The sequence below is a fragment of the Apodemus sylvaticus genome, chromosome 13, assembly GCF_947179515.1.
Source record: "Apodemus sylvaticus chromosome 13, mApoSyl1.1, whole genome shotgun sequence".
In the NCBI taxonomy this organism is placed as follows: Eukaryota; Metazoa; Chordata; class Mammalia; order Rodentia; family Muridae; genus Apodemus; species Apodemus sylvaticus.
This window is the reverse complement of record NC_067484.1, coordinates 15,991,951-16,016,138: the sequence shown is the minus strand read 5'-3', so window position 1 is coordinate 16,016,138 and position 24,188 is coordinate 15,991,951. Positions and strand designations below refer to the sequence as shown.

General features: G+C 40.8%; 1 protein-coding gene across 5 annotated transcripts in view; it reads right to left on the bottom strand.

Annotated features, from left to right (window-relative positions):
• Atp9b (ATPase phospholipid transporting 9B (putative)) overlaps positions 1–24,188 on the bottom strand; it is a 221,512-nt gene that overhangs the window by 39,137 nt on the left and 158,187 nt on the right. For 3 of the 5 annotated variants that reach the window (XM_052155254.1, XM_052155257.1, XM_052155259.1), the window contains 2 exons: positions 3,122–3,234; positions 1,098–1,361 (listed from right to left, as the gene is read on the bottom strand). In XM_052155254.1, coding sequence (XP_052011214.1) covers positions 1,098–1,361; positions 3,122–3,234 — 377 coding nt within the window. The remainder of the gene's footprint in view (positions 1–1,097; positions 1,362–3,121; positions 3,235–24,188) is intronic. The other 2 variants (XM_052155255.1, XM_052155258.1) reach the window with 1 other exon arrangement.

The following is a 24,188-nucleotide window of genomic DNA, read 5'->3' as shown; positions in this document are numbered from 1 at the left end:
TTTTGTTTGTTGTTTTCCAGAATGTGCCATGAATATCTCTAGTTTCTATCAGGGCCTCACTCTTACATGAGTCCTCAGAGTCTTTGGTATTTTCTACTTCTGATCTCACACCAGAACTCACAGCTAGTAGGTCTGTCCATTGCTCATCAACAACACTGGGGTTCTCTGCATACTTTTTTACTACTTTCAGAATTTAACAGCCTCCTTACCCATGATGATTATGTACTTATATGATCTAATTTTGTAGGGTATTTGAAAGATCTAACTGTTCACACAGTCTCTAAAGCTGGTTTGATTATATTACATAACTATCTACAACACTCTGAGGGGGCAGATTAGATAAAGCTGTATAAACACACTCAGAATGACTGCATAAGAAGTAGAAATTTTAATAATGAATCTTATTAAATCCCAATAGAGCTAAGCTGGAAATGACTAAGTTAAGACATTTAATTTTTTTTATCATTTCTGTAGGTTTCTCAATTATTTATACTCCAAATCTTTTAAAAGTACATATACATATATAAGTACGTATATGTACTTTATATATTTATTAATGTAGTATTTTTTTCTACAGAACTAGAAATTTAATATATAAGCACAGTGACTCACTGCAACATAAGAAAATACTAGACAATGAAGTACAACAACAGTAATAAATTTACTTGGGGATCCAAGTTTTGATAAAGTCAGCTGATGTTTCTTATGTTATTTCCATTAAAAACTGTTGAATGTAATGGTATAAAACTTTAAGGCCAAAATCCTTAAGAATCTTGCCTTAACATCATAAGTAAATTTAGCCTGTAACAGTCTGAATTTCAGAGGCCTAGTCTGTGGCTAGCAAGGATCATGCAGACTAACCATAGGCATTAACATAAAAGGGTCAAAAGTGAGCCCTGAAAGGCTTGGACTATGCCCAAGAGGGTCACACATACTAAGGCTAATGTCAGAATCCAGGACATGGTTCAGTGTTCTTGCCTTAGAGAAGCAAACTTCAAGCTTGTAGCCTCCAGGTGGAAACCAATCACACAGGCTTGCACTGTGCAGCCATGCAGCCTTGCCCTCACCAAACAAGATGCTTGAAAGAAGCAACTGACCTCATCGGGGCTGGAGGCCTGGTAGGTGCGGTTCTCATCACTAAAGTCTTGGTCTGCTTCAGCAAACTCAGTTTCTCCAGTGATACCAGCCCGAGCCTCATACACAGGAGTGACATTATGACAAAGGGCGATAGCTTTCACTGCTTCATGGATTCTACTGCTGACACTCTTCTTGACTTTAGGCGTTGAGGACTGGCTTCTTCTCAGTGGAGCAGAACTTGGGTTGTGCCCACTTGGTTGTGAGTGTACCTTTAAAACAGGATGCTATGTAATAAGGGCAGACAGAAAAAAATGATCCATACAGAAATTACTTGCATGTTTTAGGAACTAAAATAAGCTGTTTGAGACTAGGACAGTGATTTGATTCTTTCTTTCACACTGTACACAGGAATATAAATTATTATTTTTGTCTCAGCAGTGCAAAATGCTTGGCTCTTTTGAAATTGTCAAATACCATATATGTATTTGCTGTGATATTTAAAGCCTGACACGTTCCCTTTTCCTAAGTTCAATTAACTATTACTTTAATCCTTAAGACAGCACGATGAAGAACAACACAGAATGGTGTATGCACACACTACACATAAAACAATACCAAACAAAGCAGCCAGAACTCTTGAGACCTTTCCCTGAATATCGTAAATGAACCCATTGTGATTATCTGGTTTGTAGGTAACAATGATTAGAGTAATGGTGTCAGGGAAAGCAAGCTTTTCAGAGCTGAGTCCTGTCCATGGGAAGCAACTGCCCACTGAGCACTGTGTCTGTATAATTCCCCTTCAGGACTATTATGAATGAGTGAGCTGTCACCATCCATTGATGGGTTTCTGTTATTCACCTCCTTACCATGGTGGGTGACAGAGGATACTTCCCAAACCCACAGGACAGACACACATTTTCCTGTTAACCTACCTCAGAGACTCAGGACAGTAGTCAGAAGAGACTGGGGTCAGAGTGACTGAGAGTCACTAACAGGGCTGAATGCAGAGGTATCTGCTCAGTGCTCAACGCGCTACCGCAGCTGCACGGCAGCCCCATCTGTACCAGCTTACAACAAGTTGCTTCAGCCATGGAGGGGCTTAGCCCTTCCCCTTCTGAATTATGTAATACTCACTGATGCTTGTACAATTTAATTTCACACAAATTACATTAAAGAGTAAGCTCTCACCCAGCAAGTGCTTCCAGTGGGCAAAGATAATCAGATTAAGAAAGATCTGTGCTACATTAAAGGGGGCTACAGACAACCACCATTACAATAACAACACAAATAGGGACTAAGACAAGTTTCTACATAGTCATACCAGAAAAGCCCACAGATATCCTTTAGTGAAAAAAAATCTCCAAATGCTCTTAAATATAAGTAAACATTAAATATCCATTATATTTATATAATGATTCTTCAACTCTTCTGCTTTTAATATGATCCTGATAAAATAGTTATAATAATAATCACATCCTGGATATAGGGTAAGTATACAGGCTATTGTTATGGCCCTTGGATGCCTCTTGAAGGCTGTAGGTATTACTGAAGACACCACATACTTAGGACACAAGACTCCAAAGTTTTGAGTTGGATAGTGTCCTTCCTGCAGTGTAGCTTCCATAGTGAGTTCAGAAAGTACTTTGTGAGCTGCCAAGGGAGCACAGTGCTGAGGTACCTACCTTAGTCACTGAAAAGATGAAAAACAGAACGAATTTGTTTTTTAATGTGAGAAAGGTTTATTTAAGTATACAGAAAAACAAAGGGATTACTAGGAAATAGCAAAGCCAGTATTCTATTAATTACCCTTTAAAATACTGTTTACTAAACAATTTATTTTTAGAAATAATTCTCTAAAAAAATGATTTGAGCTAATTATATTTGCATGAATCTGCTGATATACATATACCAGTCATAGTTTCTTGACTGAAATACTAGAGTTGATAGGATAATGATAAAAAGTAAAATAATCAAATTAACATATTTAGCTCGCCACTGTGGGTGCACTTGAGAGAAGATGGCATTCAGAAATACACTCACATACCTGCAAGTAGGAGTTCAGGACATGACTTTGGATTTCATCCATAGTGTCTGTTCCATAGGAGACAGTACCCAGATGGAGCCGCTTAAATACCATTTCATTTTGAGTGAGCGTTCCTGTGATAGGGAGATTAGCAGTGAGCTCAGGCAGGGTGAGGAAGCTCTGCAGTTCCATAAGGAGGGCCGGTCATCTGTTAGGAGACGCAGAGGGCCTGCAGAATGATCCCTCTGACAGGGAGGCTTAGAGGTGTCTCTCAAAGCATGTCGTGTTAACAGTCTTTACCAATGGAAAGTGCTCTAGAAAAAAGAAACTCTGAGACTCTGTGCCTGGTTCACAGCTATGAATTGGTATAAGGCATAAACTAGGAAGCTAAGTCATTATTGACTTGGTCACAGTATTGGGCTGGAGAACAACACTACCTAGCCCCACATTAGCATGGTTTAGTAGCCTTAAGACCTACTTCCGAAAAGTAATCATTATTGGCAAAAAGAAAATACTCCAAATGTTTAACCTTTCCTGTACTGCTAGGAGCCAGCCTGGCCCGGAATGGTTGAAGTGGGACACAGCACTGGACGTAGAGTAGCTTTAAAGACTGATGGCCTCTTGTCTTCTAGCACTCTATACTGAAGGTTGGCTGATAACTTTTTAAAAAATCTTAAAAACTTTCTTGCTTATTCTGTTGTTCAAAACTGCTGGCTTGGTTAAAACCTGGTGCCTAGTAGTGGGGAAGTAAGTAAAAAAAATTGTTATAGCTCCCTTCTTTGTCCAGGTAGCCAGAAGCCTCTCTTTGTTAACCAGAGAGGAAGGAAAGAAAAAGAATTAAAATGAATTATATACACAAATGTGCAGAGGCACATATACATTCATACACCCACACTCTGGTTGGGCCCAACTGCCTGCAGGTCTCAATCAACTCCACAAGTATTCGAATATTCATGCTTATATACATACACATTTACCTACATAGGTACGTACAGACAAAATATACATTTGGATGGATAGATGGATGGCATAGACCCCCCTCCCCCAAGCCAAACCATTCTACCAACAATTATGTTTCTTTTCTCTGGCCTTTTTATACCTTCTTAGATAAAAAGTTCGTTTTAGACAATTACCTCAGAGATAAGATGGTAGTTCAGAAAGACGTTGATATTAAGTTCAAAGCAGTGTTCCATTCTTGATGCTCATTATCAACTCAATGCAATGGCTTTTACATAGCCTTGCCATAGTGCATACCTGTGTCTTCATCCTTGGATTTAAATGTTTTCCTTGAATGCAAATCTGTCCTAAGTCTGTATCTCTCTTAATATAAGTATGAAAGCTCATTGTATTTCTTATTATGCAGCATTTATTTGCTATTAAAAGGTGTGGGCACATTCTATTCTTGATTCTAACTTTATTACATCTTTCTAGAAAAGCAACTAAGGCCATCTCTTAAAACTTTCTTCCTAAAATTATTTAAGTCAAATCAGAATTCTATAGATTTATTAATTCATTTAAACAGCATTAATTCATGAAAGTTTATCTTTATGTTGATCTGCAGGAAATTGGATCCATAGGGTGGGCTAATGCCCAGGGGTTATAATATCAATTTAGTGTCAGGAAAAGCATATCAGCTACAAATCCAATCCTGAGATGAAGTCTCTTTGGATTTTGTCATCAAGCTCACCCATTGCAGACCATGCAAAAAACAACAAAACAAACAAACAAACAAAAAAAAAACCCACACAAAACAAAAACCAGGAAGGCCACCTGCGAGCCTTAGCCTATCCTAGATGGTTCCTGATACATTTATGTCACCTGAAATGACAAGATTTGTGAAACGGGAGACAATTTTCATACGTGAGTTTCTGAGAGAGCCATGGGGATGCTATTTAACACTGGCTTATCAAACCAGAGCAGAAGCTTTACAATGACTGCCCAGGACTACGGACTGGATATGTAAACAGGATCCTACATTTTGCTGCATACAGGAAACACACCTCAGTGTCAAAGACAAACACTACCTTAGAGTAAAAAGCTAGAAGACAATTTTACAAGCAAATGGTCTCAGGAAACAAGCCGGAGTAGCCATTCTAATATCAGATAAAATTGACTTTCAACCTAAAGTCATCAAAAGAGACATTGAGGGACACTTCTTGCTGGTCAAAGGAAAAACACACCAAGAAGAACTCTCAATCCTGAACATCTATGCTCCAAATGCAAAGGCACCCTCATTCATAACAGAAACTTTACTAAAGCTCAAAGCACACATTGCACCTAACACAATAATTGTGGGGGACTTCAACACTGCACTTTCCTCAATGGACCGATCAGGAAAACAGAAACTAAACAGGGACACAGTGAAACTAATTGAAGCTTTGGACCAATTAGATTTAACAGATATATATAGAACATTTCACCCTAAAGCAAAAGAATATACCTTTTTCTCAGCACCTCATAGTACTTTCTCCAAAATCGACCATATAATTGGTCACAAGACAGACCTCAACAAATATAAGAAGATTGAAATAATCCCATGCCTCCTATCAGATCACTATGGAGTAAAAGCGGTCTTCAATAGCAACAAAAACAACAGAAAGCCCACATACACATGGAAACTGAACAATACTCTACTCAATGATACCTTGGTCAAGGAAGAAATAAGGAAAGAAATCGAAGACTTTTTAGAATTTAATAACAATGAAGACACAACATACCCAAATCTATGGGACACAATGAAAGCAGTGCTAAGAGGAAAACTCATAGGCCTGAATGCCTCTAAAAAGAAAATGGAGAGAGCATACACTAGCAGCTTAACGACACACCTGAAAGCCCTGGAACAAAAAGAAGCGAATTCACCCAGGAGGAGTAGAAGGCAGGAAATCATCAAACTCAGGGCTGAAATCAACCAAGTAGAAACAAAGAGAACCATACAAAGAATCAACAAAACCAGGAGCTGGTTCTTTGAGAAAATCAACAAGATACATAAACCCTTAGCCAGACTAACCAGAGGGCACAGAGACAGTATCCAAATTAACAAACTTAGAAATGAAAAGGGGGATATAACAACAGAAACTGAGGAAATTCAAAAAATCATCATATCCTACTACAAAAGCCTATATTCAACACAACTGGAGAATCTGGAGGAAATGGTCAATTTCCTAGACAGATACCAAATACCCAAATTAAATCAGGATCAAAAAGATCATCATCTAAACAGTCCCATAACCCCTAATGAAATAGAAGTGGTCATTGAAAGACTTCCGACCAAAAAAAAAAGCACGGGACCAGATGGCTTCAGTGCAAAATTCTATCAGACCTTCAAAGAAGACCTAACACCAATACTCTTCAAACTGTTCCACAAAATAGAAACAGAAGGAACAGTACCCAACTCGTTCTACGAAGCCAGGACTGCCAATAAAGCTGAGCCACACAAATCTTGCTTGATGCAAATGCTCAATGCAGTGCCAGCATATGATTAATTAATCTGGTTTCACAGAAGTAAAAGAACAAAGGACTGTTTCCTTTTAGGAGGAAAGGTGCTGCCATCCAAGGCGCTTGCCTCTAGTCTCCACTGGGGCTTCGGCAGTAAGGTTCCCAACTAACAGACGCAAGAAGTGAGAGGCAACACAAGCAATGGCATAGCCATTTCCAATCAAAGTTGGGCTTTCCCCATATCTGTCTGCCTTTAATTTTCTTTTGCATACATGACACTGGCAGTACCTATCAGTGACCAGTTGGGACTTACATTCAGGGTTGAATACGATATTGACTTGGAGCTTCCCAGAAGAACACAGGATTTGCTTTACAAAAGACTGGCTGTTATTTTATTTTAATTTTTTTAGATGCTATTTTGATAAATACTCTTTAATGAACACACTATTATGAGCTTTACAAATCCCTCCAGAGCAACATTGGTAGTTGCCCTTTGGACTGACCATGTGCACCATACATCTTAAGTACAAGCTCCAACTTCAAAGAAGGGGAAATGAAGCCAGTTATATGAGACGTAATCTATGTCAGTCTCAAAGTGGAATTAACTTAAAATACAGTTACATTAAATATCAAAGTCAGCAGCAACCCAGCTTCAAATAAAAACAGGAGCTCTGTAGGTGGCATTTAAAAGATGGATAATCAGAATTCTAGTACTATGTGGTTAAAGGTAATGAAATAATATACTAATTGGTAAATACAAAGATCACAAAGTATGTGTTCCCAAAATTTGTAATATTATAAATGTATTATATATGAATGCTTTCTGTTTCAGATTACTTGATATAAATGATAAATTTTCTATAGACTTTCTCCTTGATAACTTACAGCAGGCCAAGGAGATCAAATTTTTATTATGAACAATTTTATATGTAAAGTTAAAAGAATACAACAAACTCTGATTGATATACATTAGACAAATAAGTTCTTTGTTTAAAAATATTTAAAATAATTTTATTAAGAAATTTATATATTTTGATTATATCCTTCTTTCCTCCCCAACTCTTTCCAGTACAACCCCCACATCCCTGCTTACCCAAATTTCCGTCCCTTTTCCTGCCCTTCCTATGCCATATCCCTTTACTCCATGCCAGGCAGCATGAAGACCAATTTGGAGTAGCCAACTATTTTTAGATGTGTGGCCTTCCACTGGAATGTGGTTGATTTATCATAGAAAAAGCTTCCTATCCCAGAAGCCAACAACTTCCAATAACTCCTTATAGTGAAATGCACTGAAGGTGGCAGATGGATGTAGAAAGTCCCAAGGTAGAGGAGATGCCAACTCGACCTTTATGCAGTGCCACCAGAACCATGGCACTGACAACCCCGGTGGTCACCCTGGTCTTCTTTGCTCTCTGTGATGAATAATCCTGAAGGCTCTCAGGTCTACTCATGACCACACAGCACAGCTCGTCCTTCCCCAGACTCTTTAGGAAACCCCTGCCACAGCCCTCTTCATCTCTTACCCAACATTGAGAACCTCTTGCGGGTATTTTTAAACTCAAGGTCTAATATTTTCTAACACATTTCCCACCTGTGCTATATTTCCAATACAAAAAAATCTCTTCATATCACTCTCATGATTAAAAGTAACCAGTAACTTGGTATGGTTTACCCTTCTGAATATAAACTGCTCAGAATAGAAAACAGAATTTTCATGATACAGTCAGGATTGCTTTCTTCACACTGTTTGACAGTCCTAATTGTTGCCTTCCTCAGCAAGGGGCCAAAGCCCCTCACCTCCCTCATTCCCACAAACAAAGGAACTAGGAACTGCTTCTCTGGCATACATTCATTACCAGGGGTTAAGGTTGCAGACAGTGTGGGTCCGAAGGCCTGTAACATGCTGCCAGCCCCAAATGCCCAGAAGGCAAGTCAAGGCAGAAAATGCTTTGAGAGGGTGTGCACTCCAGAAAGATCACCAGTGTGACGTGAAGAGGAACTCCTCCAAGGGTGCCCATGAGGCATATCTAGAACTGTGGGCACACTGATGCTCCTTGAAGGCAGAGCAAAGGGACACAGCCCATGCGAGGCCAAGGGGGAGGCCGGGAGGGTGTGTCATGTCAAGGGACACTAAAGAGGGGGACGCAGCGAGGAGGAAAGTCTGTGTTCTGTCACGAGGACACTATAAAGAGGAGAGCCTGTGTCATGTTAGGGTTTTTAGGTCAGGTGTGAAGGACATTGTAAAGAGCAAAACCTTTCTCCATCAGGGTGACACAGATGAGCCAGATTCACCTAACAAGGCTCTCCTCCTCCTCCTTACAGTACCCTCTTGTGACACAGCGTCTCCTCTCATGCCTCCACATTAAGAAGGTGACTTCTCATGTATCAAACCAGGGACCAGATGCTGGCATGCAGCTGGTGCATGAGGAGTGGGGTGTGCTGCACTAAGGGTTCAGAAATGCCAGACTATGTATGTAACTCCACCTGGTGGAGCCTCTGACTGGTGTTTCCCTTGCTGCTTTTCATCTCAGTGTCCATACTGTCCAGGTCAATGACCATTCCTTCCTCGTCACAAAATCCACGAGTCAGGATTCATTTAATTATTGTATGATAGCATGTGCTATTAAATAAATGTAAAAAACCAAAAAAATCCTCAAGTGAAAATTCTAAAATTACACTTACTAATCACACACACACACACACACACACACCTGTCTGCATCAGCCTTTGGAATGCTGGAATTACAAGTATGTGCCACTGTCCCCAGGTCAGTACTGCCCACAAGTGCTGGGTATCCACCCTTGGGCCTTGAGCATGTGAGGAAGCACAGTATCACTCCATTACATTCCCAGCATGGAGTCTCAGTATTATTATCTCAATATGAACCCCATAGCTCAGTTCTTTTTTGCTTTTTTTTAATACATATTTTTATTTTCTATATTCTTTGTTTACAATCCAAAAGCTTTCCCCTTTCCCAGTTTCCCCCTCCCCATATGTCCCATTAGTCTTCTTCTCTCCATCCATTCTCCTCCTATCTTTCCCCCTCCCTTTTCTCTGTCCTGGTATTCCTCTACAATACTGAATCAAGCCTTTCCAGGATTAGGGCCCTCTTCTTCCTTCTTCATGGGAATCATTTGATATGCTAATTGCATCTTCAGTATTCAGAGCTTCAGGGCTAATTAATATTCACTTATCAATGATTGCATTCCATGTATATTCTTTTGTGATTGCGTTACCTCACTTAGGATGATACTTTCCAGTTCCATCCATTTGCCTAAAAAATTCATGAATTTCACCTCACTTCCAGAAGATCCTGCTATACCACTCCTGGGCATATATCCAGAGGATTCCCCACCATGTAATAAGGATACATGCTCTACTATGTTCATAGCAGCCCTATTTATAATTGCCAGATGCTGGAAAGAACCCAGGTATCCCTCAACAGAAGAGTGGATGCAAAAAATGTGGTATATCTACACAATGGAGTACTATTCAGCCATTAGAAACAATGAATTCATGAAATTCTTAGGCAAATGGATGGAGCTAGAGAACATCATACTAAGTGAGGTAACCCAGACTCAAAAGGTGAATCATGGTATGCACTCATTAATAAGTGGTTATTAACCTAGAAAACTGGAATACCCAAAACATAATCCACACATCAAATGAGATACAAGAAGAAAGGAGGAGTGGCCCCTGGTTCTGGAAAGACTCAGTGAAACAGTATTCGGCAAAACCAGAACGGGGAAGTGGGAAGGGGTGGGAGGGAGGACAGGGGAAGAGAAGGGGGCCTACGGGACTATTGGGGAGTGGGGGGGCTAGAAAAGGGGAAATCATTTGAAATGTAAATAAATTATATCGAATAAAAAAAATAAAATTAAATTAAAAAAAATTCATGAATTCATTGTTTTTAATTGCTGAATAGTACTCCATTGTGTATATATACCACATTTTCTGTATCTATTCCTCCACTGAGGGATATCTGTGTTCTTTCCAGCTTCTGGCTATTATAAATAAGGCTGCTAAACATAGTGGAGCATGTGTCCTTATTGTATGCTGGGGAATCCTCTGGATAAATGGCCAGGAGAGGTATAGCAGGGTCCTCCGGAAGTATCATGTCCAGTTTTCTTAGGAACCGCCAGACTGATTTCCATAGTGGTTGTACCATCTTACAGCCCCACCAGCAGTGAAGGAGTGTTCCTCTTTCTCCACATCCTCGCCAATACCTGCTGTCTCCTGAGTTTCTAACCTTAGCCATTCTGACTGGTGTGAGGTACATTTCCCTAATGGCTAATGATGTTGAGCATTTCTTAAGGTGCTTCTCGGCCATCCGAATTTCTTCAGGTGAAAATTCTTTAACTCTGTACCCCATTTTTTAATAGGGTTATTTGGTTCCCTGGGGTCTAACTTCTTGAGTTCTTTGTATATACTGGATATTAGCCCTCTATTGGATGTAGGGTTGGTGAAGATCTTTTCCCAATTTGTTGGTTGCTGTTTTGTCCTTTTGACGGTGTCCTTTGCCTTACAGAAACTTTGTAATTTTATGAGATCCCATTTGTCAATTCTTGATCTTAGAGCATACGCTATTGGTGTTCTGTTCAGGAACTTTTCCCCTGTGCCTATGTCCTCAAGGGTCTTCCCCAGGTTCTTTTCTATATAGCTCAGTTCTTAACCTGGAGTGAAATAGCTGATAATGAAGATAAGAGTTTCAATTAAAACTGAAAACTGACAAGTATGCTGTGGTCCACATTTGAGCTGCAGAGCCAGGTAGATCTCTTTCAGTTCCAGGTTAGCCTAGTCTACAGAGTTCTAAGCCAGCTGAGGATATGTTGTAAGATCCTGTCTCAAAAAACAAATCTAAACACCCAACAAAACTGAAAACAATTCGAACAAACAAAAGTCTAAGGACTAACAACGCATGGAAGAAGGCATAGACGACACTATATTTGAACCATCTATCATTCACTTTTTTTTCTCCCAGAGATTTCTAGCAAACAAAAACCTAGCATTTCAAATGCAACAGGTGCATAATACCAGGTGCTTTTCAAAGCACAGACACGCCACCGTCATTTCATCTAGACTACTACTGGATAGTAAGCCCAGGGTTTGAATGTGGCTCCTATTTTAATACATCACTTTAGTCATCCATTCAGCCTATGATACAGCATTTTCAATCTAAATTTCCTAAGTTCTACAGTGTTATCTACTGTATATTGCTTCTGAGCACCTTTAGAGAAATCTCAAGAGTAATTCTAGACATGCACAAAGCCTGAGAAACAAGAGAACCTAGAAGACAATAAAATATTAAACACACTGTTGCACAGTATGTTCAGTTGAAATGATGTAAGCGATAACTGAAGCCCAGGTTACAGCTCTCATCCCCTCCTCCTAGACACAAAGCTCTGTGTTTAGATTTCTTTTCCTGTCATTAGCAAAGCTTTGCTCACTTGTAAGCTTCCTGCCTGTGCCTCCTGAGTGTAGGTGTGTCACTACACCTATCTCAATGTTCAAATTAGTAAAAGACTTTCACTAGGTTGTTTATTTGGAGCCAGGGGGTATGAAGAAGTCAGAGCAAGTTCGTAAGACAGGACTATTATAAAATTACATTATATTTAGGAACACCATCCCTTCTGAGTATACTTCATACACAACAAGGCAGGGTTTACCACCTTCATTTGTGCATATAGATATCCACATTTTGGGGCAGTCTTCTCTTTTTCTAGAGCACCATCTAGATACCCTTGTTGACAGGAACTGGCACACAGTGTGTCAGTTCTTTGCTCTGCCACTGGGCCCTACTGAGGGCAGTTCTATATGTCCCCTACTGAGGGCAGTCTCAGTTATGAACTGAGAATGTTCTAGTCTTTCTAGCTTCCTTCTTTAAGACTACTTTAGTTTACTGGTCCCTCCCAATCTATCCACGCAGATTTTCAGATGAACTGCCAAGTACTGAAAAAGGTCAGTAGCTGGGATTTAAATAGGTAGTTAGAATTTGTAAATTAAGGAATTTGGGTGGCATATTTACAATAAGTATATTAAATTTTGATACTATTCTAAATAAAATTGCTTTCAAATTCAACTTTGGGATAGTTTGTTGCTAGTATATAAAGGTACAATCTGTTTTTATAACTTTGATTTACATACGTTGGCTACTAGGTTTCTCAGGGATCCATGAGGATTTCCTCTATGTATGACTGAATTATATAAAGCAGACACTTACTTGTCTCTACAGTATGGATGGATGCCATTTCCTTTTCATGTCTATTTTGCCTTGGCTAAATAGCAGAATTATCTATAATAAGCAAAAAGGGAGATGAAACCCCATTTATACATAGGTGGGTAAATAAAACGAAGAATTTACATACAACGGAATAGTATTTATCAGAAAAAAAAGAATGAACCACTCCCTATATAATGTAGATTAACCTTGAAAATATTCTACTAAATGAATCCCAACACATAGATATGTGTTCTATATCACCCATATGACGCCCACAGGCAAACCCACAGGGTCAGCGTACCACGGGAGGAGGAGTATCAGTACTTGTAAGCACTTGCCTGGGGTGGAGGCAATGAAACATTTCTATGAAGAACTGATTTGGAATTTAATCCCCATCAAAATTCCAAATCAATTCTTCATAGATCTAGAAAGAGCAATTCTCAAATTCATTTGGAATAGCAAAAAACCCAGGATAGCAAAAACTATTCTCAACAAAAGATCTTCTGGGAGAATCACCATCCCTGACCTCAAGCTCTGCTACAGAGCGATAGTGCTAAAAACTGTTTGGTATTGGTATGCAGACAGGCAGGAAGATCAATGGAATAGAATTGAAGACCCAGAAAAGAACCCACACATGTACGGTCACTTGATATTTGACAAAGGAGCTAAAAACATCCTTTTAGTTCTTTAGTGGAAAAAAGACAGCATTTTTAACAAATGGTGCTGGATCAACTGGAGGTCTGCACGCAGAAAAATGCAAATCGAGCCATTCTTATCTCCTTGTACAAAGCTCAAGACCAAGTGGATCAAGGATCTACACATAAAATCAGACATACTGAAGCTTATAGAGGAGAAAGTGGGGACAAACCTTGAACACATGGGCACAGGGGAAAGTTTCTGAACAGAACACCAATGGCTTATGCTCTAAGAACAAGAATCGACAAATGGGACCTCATAAAACTGCAAAGCTTCTATAAGGCAAAAGACAAAACAGTAACCAACAAATTGGGAAAAGAACTTTACCAACCCTACATCCAATAGAAGGCTAATATCAAACGTATACAAAGAAGTCAAGAAGTTAGTCTCCAGAGAATCAAACAACCCTATTAAAAATGGGGTACAGAGCTAAACAGGGAATTCTCAACTGAGGAAACTCAAATGGCTCTAAAGTACCTAAAGAAATGTTCAGCATCCTTAGTTATCAGGGAAATGAAAATAAAAACACTGAGATTCCACCTTACACCAGTCAGAATGGCTAAGATGAAAAACTCGGGGGACAGCAGATGCTGGAGAGGATGTAGGAAAAGAGAAACACTTCTCCATTGTTGGGATTGCAAGCTGGTAAAATCACTCTGGAAATCAGTTTGGAAATCAGTCCTCAGAAAATTAGACATAGTACTACCTGTGGACCCAGCTATACCACTCCTGGGCATATACCCAGAAGGTGCTCTTATATGTAATAAGGACACATGCTCCACTATGTTTATAGCTGCCTTATTTATAATAGCCAGAAGCTGGAAAGAACCCAGATGTCCCTCAACAGAGGAATGGATACAGAAACTGTGGTATATATACACAATGGAGTACTATTCAGCTATTAAAAACAATGAATTCATGAAATTCTTAGGCAAATGGATGGAACTAGAAAGTGTCATCCTGAGTGAGGTAACCCAGCCACAAAAGACTCACTAATAAGTGGATGCTAGTCCAAAAGCTCAAAATAAACAAGTTATAATTCACCCAGCACAGGAAGCTCAAGAAGGAGGACTTAAGTGAGGATGCTATTGTTCCTCTGAGAAAGGGAACATAATACTCACAGGAGCAATAAGGGAGGCAATGTGTGGAGCAGAGGCTGAAGTAAAGGCCACCCAGCGAGTGCCCTACCTGGGGATTCATCCTATAAATAGTCACCAAACCCCAACACTACAACAAGAAGCATGTACCAAAAGGAACATGCCATGGCTGTCTCCAGAGGGGCCCTACCAGAGCCTTACAAATTCAGAGGCAGAAACCAGCAACGAACTATTGGACAGGGCTTGGGGTCCCCAATGGAGGATCTGGAGGGTGGTCTGGAGGAGCTGAAGGGGTTTACAGCCCCATGGGAAGAACAATGACTTTGGGCACCCACACAACCCAAGACTCCCAGGGACTGAACCATCAACCAAGGGGTACACATGGTTCCAGCCAAAAATGTGGCAGAGGAATGCCTTGTTGGGCATCAGTGGGAGGAGTAGTCTTTGGTCAGGTAAAGGCTCAATAGAGGCCCCAACAAAGGGAAACGGACGGGGATGGGGTGGGGGGAGTTGGGAGTGTGTTGGGTAGAGGGGCATATACATGGAGGCAGGGAGTAGAAGGAGGGGTTGGGAATCTTTGGGGAGGGGGGCTTTTGGGAGGGGGAAAATTGGGAAAGGTTTTACCATTGGCAATGTAAATGAAAAAGATACTCAATAAAAAATGAAAAAAAAATAGAAAAAAAGAGAAAAATTTCTAAATTGAAACTGTGGTAAGCACCATATAACAAAATGATGTGCAAGAGAGATAAAGCCTGAGTTTTTCATTTAACTCAAGCTACAATGTAATAACTGTATATCTAAAGTTTCTAGCTTGTAACCAACAATGTTTGAATCAGTTCAAAACTGATATATCCAAACCACTGACTAGAATTGCCCACCAGATCAAAATCTAAAGTGTCCCTGCTATTCCAGCATTCTAGATAAGTACATCATACCTGGATGGGCCCTAGGATCTGGGATGTGCGTGTAGACAGGTGAGTGCAGTCTTCGCACGGTAAGTGGGATCCTGAGAATGTTTGTTAACGGTGTCAGGGTTGCAGTTGGTCTCCTGCTCATCCAGAGTCTCTCGACATTGTCAGTCCCAGGCGGAGGACAGCAATGCTCCTTGCTGCCTCACCTCTACAATCGTCATAACTCAGTCACTGATGATTTCTAAGCACGCTGTCATCTTAATAACAGAAACCAATGGGCTCCAAACTGGAAACTGTTAACAAGATGGAGCTGGCCTGAAACCAGATGGTAAGGGAGCCACCACATCAAAGAGAGTAACACTAAGTTATTTATGATACTCAGGTTCTGGAACAACAGGTTTTCTTGTGATTTCTAAGAAAAAATGTAATAGTCTTTTGTAAAGCAGAGGCTTTCTGGACTGCAGTGAGCAAGACAGGGGAGGAGGAAGTTCATTTTTAGGAGAAATGTCCTGTGGGCATCATTTTCTCGGTGGCGGCAGATGCAGTCCATGCTGGGAAGCAGCTGTGAGGCCCCTGCTCAGAGTCGCTGGGCTGCAGGTTGTCCAGACATAAGACTGTGCTGAGCCACAATACACGGACAGACAGGTGGTTTTAACAGACAAACAGAAGAAGCCACCTGCAGTGCACAGAGGTAAGCTCATCTTAGGACTACAGGATTTCTTGTGAAAATTGGGGCAAGGCAAATGAGTGATCACTGGTTGTAGCAGAATAAATGAGCAAATGAAAACAAAGCTCTCAAATAATAAATGACTCACTAAACTTTAATATCAGCACTGGTCATTAAAACATACTGTTGGGTTGAGTGTAATGGTATACATATAATACCAACACTTAGTAGGTTGAGGCAGGGCTATGAGTTCAAGGCCAGCCTAAGCTAAATAGTGAGTTGTTTCAAAAACTAACAGGACTTGAGAAATAGCCCAGTTGGTAAAGTACATTACTCACAAGCATGAAGTCTAATCTCTAAAGCCTGCCTTTTTTTTTTCTTAAATAATTGGCTAGGCATGGTAGTATATGCCTTTAATCCCAACACTCAGTAGCAGAGGCAGGCAGGTGTCTGCGAGTTTGAAGGCAGCTAGGTCTTCATAGAGAGTTTCAAGCTAGCCAGGGTAACATAGTGAGACACTATCTCAAAAGCCAAACCAAAACAAATCGAGCATGGTGGTACACTTGTACCTGTAATCCCAGTGATGAAGAGCTGGAGACATGCAGATCCCTGGAGTTCAAAGGTCAACCAGGCTAGCTTATCTGGAAGTTCTAGGTAAGTGAGACCTTGTCTCAAAAAACAAAGTGGGAAGCACCTGAAGAACAATACACCACCTAAGCTTATCTCTGGTTACCACACATACAAGTATGAACATTCATGGGCATCTATGCGTACACATATACAAATCAATCAGTCACACACACTACTCAATGTAGAATCAGTGTATTTTGCCTGTAAATCAGGCCCTTTCCAAAGATTCTGATTCCTAGCACTTGTGTTAAGTGTCTCAATCAATCCAAACACCCTAAATGTTAATTATACCACTCATATCCATGTACTTACCTTAGTGAATGACTGTCCTAGTGAGACAGCAAATGTTTGCTGGAAAGGAATACTGTAGCTACTATCACCATGATGGAAAGACCTTACGACCTTCTGGTTTATAGGACATTAAAAATTTACACTAAATCTTACTTCCAAGATCTGCCTACCCTGTAACACTAACTAGGACACACACCATTGTTTTTCTGGTATTAAAAATTATGAAAATAGCATTTCCTTCCTGATGATACTGTCCTATGAAATGCACAACATTCAAATCTGAACAACATGACATGTTGGGTAATGGATACTATAATTAAATATAGGTACAAAAAAAAATCCTGCTGTTTTACTGGGTATTTCTCGTAATGGTTTTGTTCTACATGAAGACAAAAACTGCCTACCAAAGGAATTAATGTATTGCTTTAATAGGCTGCACCGTGAGTTAAGTTTTAAAATTTATGAGTTCACTGCAGCATTGTTCTTTAAACAATGGCATTGTCAGATGCAACCAGTGAGAAGATTAAAGTTCTCCCGGCAGATTAAGTACAAATTATCCGTCCTCCTGTTTCAGCATCATTTGTTCATTTATCACATAGTGTCTAGTATTCCTGGTCAGTGTCAATATGCTCTGCATCCTTGCAGCTAACAGATGTCGACTCTTGTCGAATGAATTACTTTATGTTTCACGCGCTGCTGGCCGCAGATGTGTCACTATAGCAACATCATTAATTTCAGATCTTACCGGAAACGTGCACTCCAATCAAACCTAATTATACCACATTGCTTTCTTGTCCACGAGAAGGAAACTATAATGCAATTATTGGGACACTTCATTTTCTGTTCTGCTGTGGCAAATGAGAGAGCCACTGTGATGGACGCTTCTTGTCAAAAAGCTTATTGATGAAGCACAAACCCAATTTACAATCATAGGAAGGACCACCTTACAATTATGTTAGTAATGTAAGGCTCCTCAAATGCCAGCTCACACTGGCGCATCTCAGCAGGAATTAGCCCCTATGAGATGTCTATAAAGTGCCTGGTCCCAGTGCTGTGCCTCTGATCTCCAGAGCCAGAGCTGTTCAAGCCAACAATCCTCCACTGCTGAGCACAGGCGGTAGCAGCAGCTCACACCTGACCAGCTTCCGTCAAATAGGCTCCAGGGAACACATACACTTGCAGAGGAGTGCAGAGCCATTGCTTTTGTGAATAAAATAGAGAAGACGAGACAGAAGTAACAATTTACATCCTGGAACATAATGCTAGTCAATGCCAAGTGTGCACTGTCTCAGCAGGACACAAAATGGGGAAGAGAGCAAGGTGAGCCCCGCTAGACTTACCCAGATTTCTAGTTGTGCCCTCCTACTGCCTTTGCCCCGAGAGCTGTCCAACAAGCCACCTCTGAGATGGTGAGGCTGACAACTCTCACTCAGCAGAGAGAATGTGTCTGAGATCACAATTAGAGGGGTGGCCACCACTCAGTCTCCACTCTCTTCACATGACTGTGTGAAACATGTATACTTTTGTAAGACTAAGGAGGGGAGTGTTGAAATGCCACGTAGCTTCTGAAAAGAATAGTGGTTCTCCGTTATCCATCAGCCTATGGTTTAGTCAGTGTGGCCTTCATGAGAGCCCATGGCATATCTACCATCTCTAAGAACCCCCGGAATACTCAAGAATGAGTGATGCCCACCACCACCACCTCAGCTCCCAGCAAGACAGGTCAAAATTCTGTGAATGGGTAATGAGCCAGAGTTCCTGGGAGATAGCATCAGGGAGAGACTGTAGGTAAAGATGCAGCTGGAATATGACATTTCTAAACAAATGGCCAAACAATTGAAAAACTCAGCCATTTTCTTTGGAAGCTCTTACACAGAGAAGCAGTGGTAAGCAGGCATGGTGGCTCATCTGTAGTCGCTGTACCTGAGAGGATGAGGATGAGGATGAGGATGAGGAGGAGGAGGAGGAAGAGGAATAGAAGTCACCCTACAATACAGAGTTTCAGGTCAGCCTAGAGAGCAGAGGAAGAACCTTTCTCAACAAATAAATAAGCAAACAAGTGAGAAGCCATGATAAGCTCCTCAGTACATTCTATACAGTTCTATACAATGTAAAAAATAGCTGGCCATGAACCATTTTCAATGTGATGTCAGTTTGTAGGCATTAATCCCCTCGCTCCTTTGCTGGAACCTGCTTGTCTCAGGGCTCTGGAAGCTGCACTTGGCTGAGCCTAGGATGGAAAAAGGGGGGTAGTAGGAGTCTTGGGCCCCAAACTGCTCACTTTGTGAGGAAGCTTTGTGCCCTCAGCCTGTGTGAGCCAGGAGCCGAGGGGTGGGTGGTGCACTTGAAGCCACTGTCTGTCGTCAGGTCAAGGCTTCAGACACTTTTTGCTTTTCCTTTATGTGGCTCCCATTTTGCAGAATTATATATTTAAAAGTGCTTCGATTCCTCTAGTCTTTTGGATTTGTTATTATTGTATGCCCAGCACTAAGACTGCTTGTGTCTGAGATGCCCTGTTTAGCTTTAAAAAGAGCACCAAGAAGAGGGAGCTTTGGGTTTCAGGATCCTTCCTTCCCTGCCATCTTACCCTGAGGACTTAAAATTTCATGATAGAAAATGAGGAGCTGTAACTAAGAATCTCATGTTTATTTTTTTTTAAAGGAAATCAGCATTTTAAGGAGGACTGATGTCACCAAACATTTACACATTATCAACAGCAAGTGGCCAAAGACAGACACTGGAAGAACTTGTTTGGGAAGGTAGGTGGTTGGTTGGCATGGGCTTCTGGACCCAAACAGCACAGAGCCTCCCAGTGCCTACCCTGTGGAGCATCTGAGACCTGGCCTCCTGAATTGTAGCCAGTCTCTAACCTTCTCTATGACTTCCACAGAGAATCTGGCACTACTGGTGGGAGTCAAATGAATTTTGCAAAGCAATCAGGAAGAAAAAAACCTTGAGGCAAGTAGATGCATTCCCGTACCCATGAAGGGAGATGCTTCCCATCGACCCATGAGGTCAGAGGAAAGACTGGCAGGAAAGAGCAGTCAGGGCCAAGCAGGCAGAACACTGCGGAATAGAGTGCTGTCTGTCTTGTACTAAGCTTTGGCATATTTTTTTCAAGGATACGCCTCTGGAAGTTAGAAAGGTCAAATGCTATATAAAACATACTCTCCTACCACAAGGAATACAATTACATTACTTTATGCCAGTGAACATTACTCTGTAAAATTTTCTGGTTTTGTTATTTGTAAGCACAATAGATTTTTCTATATTGGCTTTGCTAAAATAGTCTACAATTCTAATATTAATCTATAAACTTATTAAGTGTATGCTACTTGCTTCCCCAAACCCTACTCCTTGGTAGTACCAGGGATTAAACCTAGGTTTAGATATGCCCTCTACCACTGAACTGTGGCTCCAGCTATGTTTGAATTTTTATTTTAAGGCAGAGTATTACTAAGATGCTCAGGCTGGCTTTGTATCTACTCTGTAGTCCAGAAAGGCCTTGAATTTGCAGTCAATCCTCCTGCCTCAACACCCACCCTTCCACTAAGCATCTAGGGTTACATTCTTCTTTTCTTAACCTTTGACCCTTTCCTTGATTTCTGACAGGAGCTGGTAACTCAAACACAATATTGACTATGCTATCTTTTTGCTGCTCTTAGTCTTGGGGAAAAGCTTTAAATATCTTACTGCTTATATGTTGGGAATATCCTTTTCTAGAATGAAAACAATTCATTTATCTTCCCCTCCAGTTTGCTAATGAACTTCATATTGATAAGGCACTAAACTGAAACTCACCAAATGCTTTACTGGACTGGAAGGGGTCCCTGTGTGTGCTTTTTCCTTATGGCAATGCTGTAATTTTTAGCAATAGGTTTCTGAATTTAAACAAGCTTTGAGGTCCTGAAGCACATCTATCTAGAGCTTTACACTATATTTTCATTGCTGGGCCTGGTGGTGCACACCTTTAATCCCAGCGATTGGGAGGCAGAGGCAGGCAGATTTCTGAGTTCGAGGCCATCCTGGTCTATAGAGTGAGTTCTAGGACAGCCAGGGCTACACAGAGAAAAAACAAAAAACAAACAAATAAAAAACCATTATATTTTCACTGATTACAGGGCTCCAAATAGCACAGTTCATAGCATCTCAATGTATGCAGATTTTATAATGAGCTCATAGCTAGGCAATGACGTCTAACAAATGCCTTCCACCTGTTGACTCATCTATTATTGTACACTTCATTGTGGTGGATGCCAATACTTTTGCTTTCTGGGTTTTGCTTCTTCCTTACTTTGTTGTAGCTTCAATTTTCTATCAATAAAATCCTATCTTTTCTCTTCTCCAAATAAGTGAGTTTATACTATAAAACAGTATGCCTTGAAAGGGTGATAAAAATCCCTTTAAAATTATTTGGGGCTGGTGTTAGGGGACCTTTTGGAAATGAGTTTTAATAGTTTTAGAATGGGGTACGTGATGGCTCAGCAGGTCATGGCACTTGCTGCCAACCCAGTGCCCGTGAGTTCCATCCCCAGAACCCATAGAACGGAAGGAAGAAAATGATGCCTTCAAGTTGTCCTCTGATGGCCTCCATCGGTGGAAGGTGGTATGTACAGGTACCACCAGCCACACAGAATAAATAAATGTGAAAACTAAACAAGTTTTCAGGTGCTAAAACTATTTTTATGGTCTAATTTAATGGTTTATATTTCACTGAGAATTTTTCTACTGGTTGCATTTTAAGCTGCTGACAATAATTGCTTATGATTTATTTTAAATATCATGATTGTAGTTTTGTTCTATATACTTTTCTCTATTTTATTTTCCAGTTTTACTTTCAAGTCACATTTATTTCATAAAGCCTTTGCAAAAGCCTGCCAAGCTGCACTGTGCCCCCTTTCTTATCTTTACAACTGAAGTTATTTTTTTAAGGAGGGGGTCTTGCCATGTTGTCCAGGCTGACTTTGAACTCAGACTCAAGAGACCCTCCTTAGCTGTTTAAGCAGCTGAGCTACAGATGGTGCAGTACCACACTCTGGCTTTTGGATACTACGCCTCTGATTTCTGTTCTTTTTTTTAAAAGTTATTTTGTTTATTTATATTTAAATGTTATCCCTTCTCCTGTTTTTCCCCTGAAAACTCCCCACTCTACCCGCTCTCCCCCTGCCTCCACAAGGGTGCTCCCCCCTCCTACCCACTGCCACCCTCCTGCCTTATCTATCATTCCCCTATACTGGAGCATCGAGCCTTCACAGGACCCAGGGCTTCCCTTTCCATTGATGCCAGACAAGGCCATCCTCTGTCACACATGTAGCCGGAGTCATGGGTCCCTCCATGTGTACTCTTTGGTTGGTGGTTTAGTCCCCAGGGACTCCGGGGAGGGGGGGGTCTGGTTGACTGATACGGTTGTTCCTCCCATGGGGTTGCAAACCCCTTCAGCTCCTTCAGTCCTTCCCCCAACTCCTCCATTGGAGTTTCCGTGTTTAGTCCGATATTGGGCTGCAAGCATCCACATCTATATCCAGAGCCTCTCAGGAGACATCTACATCAGGTTCCAGTCAGCAAGCACTTCCCAGCATCAGCAAGTATCTGGGTTTGGTGGCTGCACATGGGATGGATCCCTAGGTGGGGCAGTCCCTGGATGGCCCCTCCCTCAGCCCCTGCTCCACTCCTTGTCCCTGCACTTCCCCTAGACAGGAGCAACTCTGGAGTGGATCTCCGTCTATGTCTTTGATTTTCATTGCTCTTAAGATTAATCTTTATTCTCTCTTCTTTTTGAATCAGGGTTTTCCTATGTAGTCCTAGATGTCTGGAACTCACTGTGTAGATCAACATGGCCCCAAACTTAGAGACCCATCTGTCTCTGCCTCAGAGTGCTACAACTAAAGGCATACATCACAATGCCCAGTCTCCTCTTATACTGAAAAACACAAGTTTCCTGAACATCCTGCAGGCAAAGACAGCAAGTCATTCTATTTGCATTTTCTATTGTACTCCTAACTCTTTACTATTTCCGATGTTAAGCAAAGATACAATGATTCTATTTGCTACCTCCACTGTGTTCCTAACTACCGCCATTTCTGCTGTTTTACCGTGAGTAGGTACAGCCACTGCCTTGAGTTCACTGAGATTGCCTAAATCCCCCGCCCTTCACCCCCCACATACACACATATTACATGAAAAGATGTATTGTCTGGAAGGCAGACACAGAAGCCAGTCTATCCCATGAGATCAGGGCTATTTGGACTTCCTTTTGGCTGACCACTTGGATATCTGCTTGGAGGATCAACTATTTAAAGTGGTGCTAAAATTTCCTTCTGTGACAGCTGATACTGTAATTTTCTCCTGCATCCATCACTTTGTGTTTGCAAACTGAGGCCTTTAAAGTGTATATGTATTTAAAATTCAACCTTCTATTAGGAACCTGTCCTGCTTTCTGAAATAGTGCTTCTAAGAGTCTATCTTGTTTGATATTCAGGTAGAAGTCAGTTTTCTTTCAATTCCTAGTTACTTCCATGATTATTTTTCATTTCATGTTTTGTCTTTTTGCTTAAAGCATGATTGGTTATTTTTCTGTGTTAAGTGGTTTAATTGTTTGCTTTAACACTCTCAGAACCAACAAACATTATGGGATTCTTTTTTCCTTTTGCATCTCTCAGTCCTCATCACTGTAATTTAAAATCTTTCCATGCATACACATCTATCCTTTGTCGTCACTGCTGGTTGGGGCTCTGGACAGTACAACACCCCACTTATCTATTTATCGTTAAAATTAATTTTTGAGACAGTGTTTCACTTTGTAGCCCAGGCTAGCCTTCAACTTACATCTCTTTTGGTTGCCTCTTGGTTAAAGGAGTGCAGCATCAGGCCCTAGATTCTACTTTAATGAAGTTTAGTTTCTGTGTATTCTAACAAGACAGCTTTGCTTTTGTTAACTGAAGCAACATTATCAGCATTCTCTTGTACTCCTTATAGATGTGCAGGCATTTCTTTTGGGAGGGAAAAAAGTAGGAGAATAACTACAGAGAAGCACAACACATTATCTTGATGATACAGCCAAAATCCATTCATAATATGGTATATACCATCCCAGCCCAAGGCAAGTAGGAACTTTTACTTTATCTTGTGCTTATTAAACTGA